The sequence below is a fragment of the Mastigoproctus giganteus genome, chromosome 2, assembly GCF_048544385.1.
Source record: "Mastigoproctus giganteus isolate SK-2022 chromosome 2, ASM4854438v1, whole genome shotgun sequence".
NCBI classification, from domain to species: domain Eukaryota; kingdom Metazoa; phylum Arthropoda; class Arachnida; order Uropygi; family Thelyphonidae; genus Mastigoproctus; species Mastigoproctus giganteus.
This window is the reverse complement of record NC_143576.1, coordinates 146,350,582-146,363,360: the sequence shown is the minus strand read 5'-3', so window position 1 is coordinate 146,363,360 and position 12,779 is coordinate 146,350,582. Positions and strand designations below refer to the sequence as shown.

At 33.6% G+C, this 12,779-nt stretch overlaps 1 protein-coding gene across 1 annotated transcript in view; it reads left to right on the top strand.

Moving 5' to 3' along the window:
* LOC150089644 (pseudouridylate synthase 1 homolog) overlaps positions 1 to 9,505 on the top strand; it is a 130,640-nt gene extending 121,135 nt beyond the window's left edge. The window contains exons 11-12 of the mRNA XM_090390062.1: positions 4,410 to 4,554; positions 9,431 to 9,505. Of these exons, the coding sequence (XP_090246188.1) occupies positions 4,410 to 4,554; positions 9,431 to 9,505 (220 nt within the window). The remainder of the gene's footprint in view (positions 1 to 4,409; positions 4,555 to 9,430) is intronic.
* Positions 9,506 to 12,779: the final 3,274 nt, after the last annotated feature.

Genomic DNA, 12,779 nt, shown 5'->3' with positions numbered 1-12,779 from the left:
GCTTTTGCACAGCGTGAATCAAGCATTGGCTCTGTGGAAATTCCCAGACACTCACATTTCTATCATGGTGTGCTGACAGCAAAAGAACCATTGATATTCTGTTAAGACATGACTATAGGAAACATGTCTTAAATACAGTTATCCCAATAACAAGGAAATAAACAAACCAAAAGACATGTAAGTTAGATGCCAACGATCCAGTTGGCAAGCTAAACTAAAGTGCAAAATATTGTCTTTCTCTAGTTTAGTTCTCAAAATGTCTATTCAACAAACCTGAAGCCATTGTCTGCAGATTTTGTTGGTATTAGATAATTAATGCATGAATTAGTGGTTTCTAATTTCATTAAGTTAAATTGAAAAGGACCAATTTTTTCATCCTATTATTAATCCTGATATTTATTCATCCTATTATTAATCTTAAAACACTTATGAGTATTTTATTAATATTAATTTTAACCTTTAGACTATATCAATTTATATCCTAAGAAGCACAGATTCTTGAGGTAGTGCATCATTGCAGTGTTTGCCAGTTGACATAGGTAGACACTAATGTTGAGTCAATCTGGTGTGACATAAGAAATGGAAAAACAAAAGGGAGGGCAGGGATATGTTATGGGACAAATGACCGCTATGTGTATGATGAAGAGCTATAGTTAAGGGACAAAGTTAAGGGATTTCAATGGTCTTAGAGAGTTTTTAAATTATTTTCAGTGGGACTAATTACAAATTCTAAACAAAAAATATTCATGGAAATAATTATAAAAGTTACCAAACTTTTCATACTAACTAAAAGATACATTTCATGGGTTCAACCTAAATGTATTTCAGATGAAAACAAAGAGGAAAAATGTGTGGGATAATTATAAATTAGTAGGTGACTTGGAAACATTCAGTAAGTGCAAACTAGTCTGCAATCAGGTCACTAAGGGAGTTAGGCAAGCTAAAGCAGATTATCATAAGTCCTTGGCTAAGAATGCAAAGAAAAGCAGCAAAGAATTCTTTATGTTAACAGCAGAAGGAAAGAAATTAACCACATTGATTCACTAGATGTGAATGGTAGAACTATTAGTGACCTTGTTCTGATTGCTGACAAACTGAATAAACTTTTTGCATCTACATTCATGCATGAAGAAGTGTTTACAGATGAACATATCAGAAGTGTGCCAACTAATAACTGGGAGCTAAATGATTTTGTGATAATGGAAAGAAAAGTGGGAGAGAAATTGTTGAGGGTAAAAGTAAATAAGGCCTCTGGGGCTGATGGAATCTATCCAACTGTATTAAAATAAGCAGCGAAAGAGGTAAGTAAGCCTTTAGCCATAATTATGAGAGCATCCTTGGACCTCAGCGGGAGCTCCTATAGATTGGAAATGTGCAAATGTCTTCCCTGTTTATAAAGGGAATCAAATGGAGAAGTGATTATAGACCTCTAAGTTTGCTTTCTGTTTCAGGGAAAATAATGGAGTCAGTGATCAAAGAAGTATTGCAGCGGCACCTTGACAGAATGCAGCAATCAGGGATGATCCTGTCTGGCTGATCTGACTGGGTGATACGATATAGTAATAAAGGAACTGGATGCAAAAAAATAATTTTGATACTGTGTACTTAGATTTCAGTAAAGCTTTTGATACTGTTCCACATGAAAGACTGCTGTAGAAATTGCAGCAGTGTGGCATTAGAGACAAGTTACTGCTATAGATAAAGGGGATGGTTGAGTGGTATGGTAGAAAGCAGAGTGTAGTTATTAATGGGTACTGTTCTTCTTGGACTAATGTTATTAGTGGAGTCCCTCAGAGTTGTGTTGAGCCCTTTTATTGTTTTCAATATTCTTAATGATTTTCAAAAGGGTAATTGTATTCAAATTTGTAACCCTTTCTATTTTTGTTCCCCCAACAGCCCGGTCTGATGATGGGTATCGGTAAGATAACTGAAACGTTACCTTAATATATAGTAGATTAGGCTAATAGCTTAATAAACTATATTATTAATTTCACGTGGTATAAGAGTGGTAGTATATTTAGTAATAAAGTTGTTTTCTTATTCACATAATTGTATACATGTCGATAACTAAAAGCTGTTATTGTTGTAATACTCAGATGATACAAAAGTTGGCAAGGTGTTTAATGACAGCAATCACTGTAGGATGCTGCAACAAGATCTGAGAAATGAGGTTCAACATTGAAAAATGCAAGGTACTGCATATTCCAGAATTAATCTTGATTAATATGCCAATTAAGTAGTACGACACTGAAGGTAGTGGAGAAAGAAGACCTGGGGGTGAATGTACAATCTGACATGAAGTTTTCTGAGTAGTGTAGACAGGCTGCTAAGACAGTCATGGGTTTTGGTCAGTGACATACAGGAATTTTGCCAGCAAGGACAAGGAGGTAATTGTCCCATTGTATAAGGTAAGGGTTAGGCCACATACTGAATACTGCATATAGGTGTGGAAGCTTCATTTTAGGAAGGATGGGAATCTGTTGGAATGGGTGCAGAGAGCGAGAGAAGAGCTATTAACGAGAGAAGAGCTATTAATCAGGGATACAAAAGCATACTCTTACCATAAAAGACTTCAGTTCTGCAAATTGCAGCACCTATGTGGGAATCCGATTGAGATGTTTAAGGCTTTAAATGGATTGAGTAAGTTAAATGCAGATTGCATTTAACTCTAGCCCAGGTGAAATATAAAATGGGGGCATAAATTTAAATTGAAAAAGGATGGTTTTAGGATAAATGTGAGAAAATTTGCTTTCAGCCAAAGAGTGATTGATTGATTAAGGAATTAGACAAATTGCTGAACAGGAAAGACCAACGTGGGTAGGTTTTTCCTCCCCTTGCTTATAATGTATAAGTTTGCTTCCTTGCATCATTTGCCACTTTTAATTACTAATTACTAATACTGAATTACTTATCTAATATTAATTTTGTTTGTTCTTCATCTGCAAGGCTTCTCTCTAAACGATAGCATTCCCTCATTCGAATTATTACTAAAAAATGGATACCACACTGTTAAATAAATGTGTTATCTAATGTCTCATTTGCTAAATTTAATCACGTGTACAAATATTTTATAGGGCTCTTCCGTAGCCAGGTGGGAAGGAGCAGCAGTGCGTAGCACACGCTTCTTGATTAGACTGGGGTTCGAGCCCGTCACCACCAAATACGGAGGATGCGGAAAGGTCAGGGAATGACCACCACATATCCCGGAGCAATATGGCCTTAGTTGCTAATGTTCCTAAAAACCAAATAACAACAACAACAACAACAAATATTTTATACTCTTTCAAATCTCAAAAAAAAAAAAAAAAAAAAAAACCTCAATTTAAGCTTAACTTGTTAATTCTTTTTCTTTTGTTTAAATTTTATTTTATGACTCATTAGCATTAGTAGAGGCATATGATGCAAGAAAGCAAGCTTATGCAGCATCAGCCAAAAAAAAAAAAACATGCTCCCATTTCACCCCTCCATTCGTTCCAAGTACCTGTCCAGCTCAGCCTTAAATTTATTTAGGCTATCAACTTCCACAACAAAGGATGGAAGTCTGTTCCACCAACCAACCACCCGCTGGTTAAAGGCAAACTTCCGCACATCTATCCTACATCTGTCTTTTCTCAATTTGAATTTATGTCCTCTCAAATGATTATTCTGAGCAAGAGGAAGAATTCCATCAGCATTGAACATGCTCAAGCCATTCAAGGCTTTATACACCTCAGTCAGATCACCTCGCAGGTGCCTAGTCTCCAGACACTGTAATTTGCAAAATTTAAGCCTTTCTTCGTAAGAGCAACCCTTTGTTCCATTCACTAATCTTGCTGCCCTTCTCTGTACTTGTTCCAACAGCTCTACATCCTTCTTAAAATGAGGCCTCCAGACCTGTATACAGTACTCAACGTGTGGCCTGACCATTTCCTTTTATAAGGGGATAATCACCACCTTATCCCTGCTAGAAAAATTCCTGTATATCATTGACAAGACACTATGAGCTACCCTTGCAGACCATCTGCACTGCTCAGAAAACTTCATATCTGCCTGCACTGCACAATTACCCCCAGGTCCTTTTCATTCTCTACCACTGTCAGTGTAGTACCACAGAGTTGATACTTCACTCTGGAGTTGCTGCTTCCCATATGTAGTACTTTACATTTGTCAATGTTAAACTTCATTTGCCACCTCTCAGGCCATCTGCTCAACTTTTCTAAATCTTGTTGCAGCAGCATACTGTCATTAGTGTCCTTAACAACCCTGCCAACCTTCGTATCATCTGTAAACTTGGAAATTAAGCTTGATATACCATCATCAATATTATTTTATTGGCCAGCTGAGATTTTAATTTTCATTGCTAAATATAGACTGTTTTACTTGTAAAGTAAAATCCAAAATGTGATGTAGATTCTTTAATAATAAAAAAGCATGCTGAGCTGGCTTCAAGAAGTATATTTAAGGTCATATGAGCTGTCTCAAAAGTACAATGACATATTTGTGAGGACACCACTACATCGTACATATGCAAATATTTTAAAATCCTGGGCACAAAAGAATGATAATGAGAGTTTGGTATGCTAACATTTGTAATTTTCTTTTGGATTTTTTAATTAGCAATATCCTCAATAAAATGTAATCAAAGACATTGAATTAATTCCTATAGTATGAAAACCTTAAAGCTTTAAATAATAGCTTTATCAAGGTATTTAAGTTTTTCAAAGCCTTAAATTAAATAATGGCATATATTTTTTCTTCTACAATGGGTGGCACAAATTAGAGGTCAAGTGTAATTAAGAAAGGGTAGTAGACTAAATATATAAAAAAATTATTTTAACCAAAGGGTCATTAACTGAAATAACTTAAACTCCATGGAGAGCATAGGTAAATTTAAGTGTGTGGTGAAACTAGGTGACTTTTTTAGGCTGATTCTAATTAAACCTGGCTTCCTTGAATCAGCATAGCCCATACATGAATAATCAGGTTACCGCTGTCTTTATAAGCACTTCTATTGCATTACTAGAGAATTATGAAGTCAATTACATCATAACAATTAGTGTTATGCTACTATTCATAACAATTACTATGATACTGTTAGGTTGTTATTCATCATAACAATAATGTTATGTTGTTATTCTATAGTTTATGTTATGCTGTTTGCTTGTGATGTAATGTGCATAAGGTGCACATTACATCACAAGCAAAGAGCAGTGAAAAATATGAGTTATAATAAGTGAATAACAGCATAATAGTAAGTCTCATAGTAATTGTTAAATCATATAGGAATTCAGTACACTTTGATCAAATATGAATATTAATATCCTTCTGTAGGTTTACCGATCATATAATATTGTTCTGGTTGATCCAGTGCCTACAGATGACAATTCAGGTCTCTTCCTTTGAATTTTTTCATGCAGCTTTGTCAGAACTTTAATGTAGTATTGTTTGTTTGACAGTCTGATTTGGTGGGCCATATTTAGCCATAATAATTCCTTTAATATCGAAGAAAATGAGGCATGGTTCTCATTTCTGATTTTGACATTCTTACATTTTTTTAGTGTGAGGGATTGTTTTGTTTTCCATTGCATTGGCTGTCATTTAGTTTCTGGGTCATACTGAAACAGGCAACTTTCATTGCAAGTAATTACAGTACTCATAAAGTCTGGATCTTCAGTTTTTTTAAAAAAAACATCTTCACAAACTTGGAATCTTCTTATTGTTTGATCTTCATTCAAAATTTTTGGCACCATTGTGGCACACACTTACTCATGCCTAAATTTTCAGTTAAAATTCATCTAATTGTTTCTTCATCCATTATTGAGTTCTGATGCAGCCATTCTAGTTCTTAAACCAACAATCACTTCTAATCAATGTCCTTACCCAGTCCACATTTTCATCAGTTTTCGTGGATACCAGGTGGCCTGGTTATTCATCATCTTTCACATTTTCTCTTCCTTCTAAAAATCTTTTATGGCATTTAAACATGCAAGCTCTTGACGTAGTTTTCTTTAGTTTTGTTAAAAATTTGAGAATGATTCATTGTTTGATTTTTTTTGTCAGTCGTTTTTCCAGCAAACTTCAAAAACACCAAGGTAATGAAAACCTGTCTCACTGAAAAAGTGAATGAGCATGTTAGAAGATCAACTTCTGTGCCTTTGTTTCACAGGTGGCACTTGGTGTGTAGTGGCTGCACATGCAATCTTGTTATTTAATAGCCACACCTTGTATAGATCACCAAAAATGTATAAAAGATGTTCACAGACCTTAACATGTTGTTTACATGGGTTATGCTGATAAGCCAGAAAAAGAAATCAAGATAAAATGATAAACATGAATGCTAAAAATTCAAAAATAACTTTTGGAGAACCTTATGAATATTCAAGAAGTAACAAACATTCTGTTTATGGATTAGCTGTTACAAAGTGTGACCTAATCATGTCTTTATTTTACAGATTTATATGAATTTTATTGTGACTTTTAATTTTTGTTTTCATTGTTCAGAAAAATGAAAATCGGCTCCCGCTTTTACTTTGATTTACAGTTTGTCTTGGTGAGGCTGGAAGACAAGCAGTCTGATGGGGCACAGAAATTATATAATTACTACTTATAATGAGTTTCTAAAAGCACAGGGCCCTGATTTTGTTCATGAAGTATTTTAATCATGACATTAGTGTTTGCAAATCAAGATTGGTAGTTGGGCATCTCCTGTTATAGCTGGATGTTTAAATGGGATATTCCTGTATAAATAATAGGAATATAAATAAATTTAAACACAATAAATGAAAAGAGCAATAACTACAGTAATTTCATTGGTCCGGGACACTGGAGTTACTACACCCAAGTAAATTTCGCCTTATGTTGAGCTACAGAACAGTTGAAATTTAAGTAGTACTTAAATGAAATTTAAGTAGTACTTATTAATATATTTTTGGCAATAACTTAAAAGAAAAATATTTTCATAATGGGAAAATCTTTTTAATCTAAAGAAAATTATAAGTATGAGCCTGCAGACAGCTTTTAGCAATCTCTGAAAAAATAAAATTTCATTAATTTTTACAGAGATATTCTGTAAAGAAAATTAAACCAGTCAAATATTAAAATGAAAAAAAAAAAAAAAAAAAAAAATTATCTACTTAATTAACTTAAGTTAAATAAGGAGTTTTGGCTTTCCTTGGCATAATTTTTTTTTTTTTTTTAAATTCGGAAATTAAATGAAATCCTCTTGTGTACTTCCCCTCCCACACACACACACACCATTATTCTATAAATGATTATACAGTATTTTCTGTTTTTATTTCCATATGCTATGAATTATGAGAAATTAATATTTTGTTTGACATTTAATAGATTAATAGATGCCAGGTGAGTGATAGTATCTATCTTTCTTGCCATAAATCTTTGGTTTTACTCACTTTGAAAAAAAAAAAAAAAAAAAACTAAACATGAACAGGTGACAAAACAACAGGGTGTTCATGTGGCACCTGCCACTTATGTATGTGTTTCTATTTAGGGGGATGGATGATCTTGAAAGTTCTAAATACAATAAAAACTATTGGTTTCTCATGTTTATTTTATTTTATTTTTATTTTTTTGATATTTTGTAATTGAGTTAGCAAATTTTAATTAATAGAACACCACTTTCAATTTAGTAAAATAAGATTAAAAAATATTTTTTTTATATAATTAAAACAAACTCCTTTTTATAATTAAAACAAACAAACATTTAGGGCCAAATTTGTTCCATTCAGCCAAAAAGGTTGAAAACCTTTTTGGCCGAAAGGAACAAATTTATACCTACAATAACCCTAAGATTATTGTAGGTATAGAATGCTAAGAGAGGATTTTTTTTTTGGTTGTTTGTATGTGTGTACTGTATTATAGCAGAACCAAAAATAATTGCTACTATTAAAATTTTAAACTAAAAAAAAGTATTATTAAGACTCCAAATTAAAAAACACTTATTCAGTGACTCTAATGAGAGACCTGCTGCGAGAGATTGACAGCGAATATCTGACACCTGAAGTGTCAAGTCTGTTTCTCTTTTTTGATTTTGTCCCAGTATTTGGCAAACCCATGTTTGCATAAATAAGTTGTCACAAATGGTAAAAGTTTACAAATTGTTTTGTCTGCTGTATTAGAAGGTCCTCTCATATATTGCAGTGATATCGTTGGTTTAATAAGTGCCTTAGGAGCTCCATCTTGTGTTCCTAGTGAATGGTGACTATTTATAGACTCTTCTAAGACTAGTTAAAAAGGTGTTCTCTTGTATAATGGAGATAAGTACACATTTGTGCCAGTTGCTCATTCAGTCTACTTAAAAAAAAACTTATGACAATCTAAAGTTGCTTCTGGAGAAAATTAAATATCAAGATCACAAATGGCAATTATATGGAGACTTAAAAGTGTTATGTATGTTGTGAGGGCAACAGGGTGGGTACACTAAAATTCCATGCTTTATTTGTGAATGGGATAGCAGAGCTAAAGCGCTGCATTGGACAAAGAAGCAATGGCCTTGGAGGCACAATCTTACACCGAGGTCAAAAAATATTGTGCACAAAAGTTTGGTGAAGCCACATAAAATATTTTTACCTCCACTGCATATCAAGTTAGGCATAATGAAGCAATTTGTTAAAGCATTGAATAAGGATGGCAACTGCTTTAAGTACCTTTGCAGTAAATTTCCCAGTTTATCTGATGCAAAACTTAAGGAAGGTATCTTCTTCATTGGTCCCCAAATTAGAAAATTGGTTTTAGACGGTCAGTTTGAAACTACTATGATTGACATTGAAAGGGAAGCCTGGATTGCTTTTAAAAGTGTAATGGGAAACTTTCTAGGAAATCATAAATCACAGGATTATGAGAAAATTGTTCAAAATATGCTCGAAAAGCTTAGCAATTTAGGTTGCAATATGAGCATCAAAATTCCCTTTTTGCATGCCCATCTTGATTTTTTTTCCCGAAAATCTTGCACAGATGAGCAAAGAACAAGGGGAGAGATTCCATAGGGACTTACAGGGAATGGAGCAGAGGTACCAGGGAAGGTGGAATACAACCATGATGGCCGACTACTGCTGGTGTTTAGAAAGAGAGAAACCTGGCACTGTACATAAAAGAAAAAAGTTCTTTTCAAACAAAGAGATGAAGGTTTGATTAATGAAAGTTTCAGAATTTTGATTAATACTTGTTAGTATATACGTATTTTTTGATATATGAAAATGTAATCCTATTAATTTGCCATTACTAAATACAATAAAGTTATATACTTTCGTAAAAAACAATACTTTTTTATTTCTGAAATTGTGATGTATCTGGATTTGATAGAAAAAAATCTTAAGTCATATTTGAAATCACAGCAACATATTTCAGCAGTAGGACCTATTGAAATTCAAACCCCAGTGAACAAACTTAAATTTGTAAACTAGTGTAATTTGTTTTTCACTTTGTTATATAGGAAAGCAGTGCAGAAGATTCAGAAGATGAAAATGAAATACGTGAAGAAGTAACAGATATGTCTTGTAATAAATGAATTAAATAAATAATAAAATTGAGCTATTGTCCATAATTTTTTTTTTTTTAAGAAGTTTGATCCACTTCATAACTGACAAATCATGTCCATTATGTGATTGGCAAACAACTCCATATTAAAAAACTTAATTAGCTAATCAATACCCTTTTCAATAATCGCCAGATTACTCAACAATAACCATTTCCTATCTTCCAAATTTTGAATCTATTTAGCTTAACAGTCAAATTTCCACATATAGGCTGTTCTCCACAACCCTTCTACTGACTTATAATCAAGTTTTCTATTCATAACATTACTCCACAATTAAATAAAAAATAATAATAATAAAAAATTTCTTTTTATACTCTGGTATGAACACACGGTCAGAGGAGTTTACAAGATGGAAAGAATACAAGAAGCCGCCGTATTTAGCCATCATGGACTTGAACCCTGGTCACTCAAAGCACATGTACTTATGCACCCTTGCACCTGACTGTGGTGATTTTTTTTTTTGGCTTGTGTTTATTAGTATTAAGGCCTTAAGTGTTAAGTAATTCTAAGTGATCTCCATAGAGCTCTATAAAAAGAAATACACACTGCACTAGAGCCCAGAAAGGAAATTCACATTCTTGTTTTTTTCTTTTTATTACTAACTTAACTTTTACTAGCTACTTGGCTACTGCTGGCACTGCTCCTGGCACCACATGGCTGGGTCAGCAAACTAGGCAGTTAAATTCCCCAGAGCTAAATAGAGTAACAATGGATTTAAAAACATTTCTTCCACCTAAGTCTTCGATAACAGCAGGACGGACACCAGAACTGTGGTCCTGACTATTCATCTTTCCTAATCTTGTTTGCTAATCAATCAGTAAAGCTTACACTTACTGATTCCTCGTACAGATACATTTGGAATGAGCTAGATCAGTGGTTTTCAACTGGGGTGCCGCAACAACATTCCAGGAGTGCCACGTAATTTGGGTTTAAGTTACTTAAACTTTTTTTTTTAAAATTTATATGTTTATTTCATTATAAAAAGGTGCATGGTATCTTTTTAATTTTGTGGTGATGATCTATAATTGATGTTTATTTAGTACTTCTATATAAAGAATAAAATTATATATATGTTTTTTTTTATCTTACATTTTCTTCTCTCACCCTGTTCATTAATTTTGATTTATATTTAATATCAGTTATATATATATATAGTTGTGCCCCGCATCCACTGATTCAGTTATCCGCGGTTAACCATGGAGAAAAAACTTAAAACGTACTACTCGCGTGTCCAATATGATGCTTCCCTTTATTTTTTACAATGTCGCATATGGTTTGGTCACCAACATTATAACGGTTAAATCTATAACGGTTCGTTATAGATTTAACAGATGCACCGTTTTCAAGTTTTTGTTTAATTTGAAAGCCCAACTCTTGCGTTTGCCCATTATGTTCGCGATTTCTAAACAAAAAAAAAAAAAAAAAATTCCGACATCCCTGACATGAATAACGAAACAAAATTTGTCCTTTTGTGGTGCGACGGAACACAACAATCAATGCGACACACTAAACACTTGGTCTCTTTTTTTTTTTTTTTTTTTTTTTTTGAGCAGTAGGTGCGAAGACAGCTGGGGTTGCAAGATAATATGTACACTACTCTCCCAGTGACGACTTATAATGCCAGTTCTTGCCGCTTATTTACGACTGATATTTTTTTTTTATTTTGATTGTTTATATAGGTATAAACAGATATTTGCAAAATATCTGTTTATACCTATTCTAGTTATTAGTTCAATTTTATGATTTCTGGTTATTTTATTTTATTTATTTATTTTTTTTTTTAATTTGGAGTCTTGAAGTGTCCCGGTTAATCCAATCCCGGTAAATCGAGAGTCTCCTGTACTTTATCATTACCGTATTTAATGTTGGTAATGTCTTACTGTGTATTTAATTTATCAATTAAACTTTATTAAATAAAAATGTAAATTATTTTTTTCTGTTTATACACTCCGGCACGACAACCAAGTCAGTAGAGTTTACAATTAGTCGTCAATACAAATATTTATCGTATTTAGTAGTTATGGGCTTGAACCCCGGTCCACTCAAGGAACGCGTGCTATGCACTCTCGCTCCTAACTGGGCTACGCCAGGCCTTATGTGTATGTATGTATGTACAAGAAAATCACATTATATATGGGGTCAGCAGGTGTTTGCTTATATCCGTGGTTTCAGCCATCCATGGTAGGTCTTGGAACATGTCCCCAACGCATACGGAGCTCTTACTGTACACAGCCAGGCCTTGCATAACACAAGTTCGATTAATGCGTTTTCAGTTACCGCTATTTGAAAAAATTATACCGCTTTTCACTTTACACTACGAAAATTTCCAGTCAACGCAATCTTTATTTTTTTTTTATGAGATAGTTGGAAAAGATTTGAATCGCATGTTCGACAGGCAATAAACAAACGTTTGCCTGCTGCCCGCCTCAGTGTTCCATCATTCATCGGAAGAAGACGTGTTACTTGTTTGTCTCCCGCTAATAAAGTCAATGCAGACTTGCATTTAAAAATTCTAATTTTTAAATGAGCCAGATTAAAATGTTACAGCGGAGATAATGGTAAAAGAACTAGATGAAATTTTTCGTATCGCAGAGAACCTCAAACAAAAGGTTTGAGGTTCTCTGTGATATGTATTTCGCCAGGGCCCAGAGAAGATTGTTGTCGGCTATCAGAAATTGATTGATGAAAAGAGAAAGTCAATGCTGTTCAAACATTTCCGTAACAAATTGTTTCTTCATTGTGTATTTTATGTCATAGGTTCCCAAACCTTCTCGGTTTGGGAACCTCTCACATAAAACCCCTTAGTGTCTCAGTAATTTTTTCATGGTGCACCAAGACCAAGAGAAATGCCTAACAGTTCCATTTATTAAGTAGTTAGGTCCAAACTACTTAATAAGAAATGCTGAAACTATAAACTACCTCGAGCTAGTAGTTTGTGCAGTGTCACACAGATGTCAAGAAAATTTAAAATATTCCGTGGCCAAAATTCGAGAACCGTATTTTATGCAATAAACATTTAATTCCATAATTATTTTCATTATCTTTTACATGATATACAGTTAAAAAGGTATTTTTAAAATTTTTTATGGACATTCTGAAGGTCAAGGACCAATTATTTTTCCTATTGATTATTATATTTGATTAATGCGTTTGTTTTGCGCGATGCGCTCATGGGACGAATTAATCGCGTTAATTGGGGTCAGCCTGTGTGTGTGTATATATATATATATACACGCACACACAT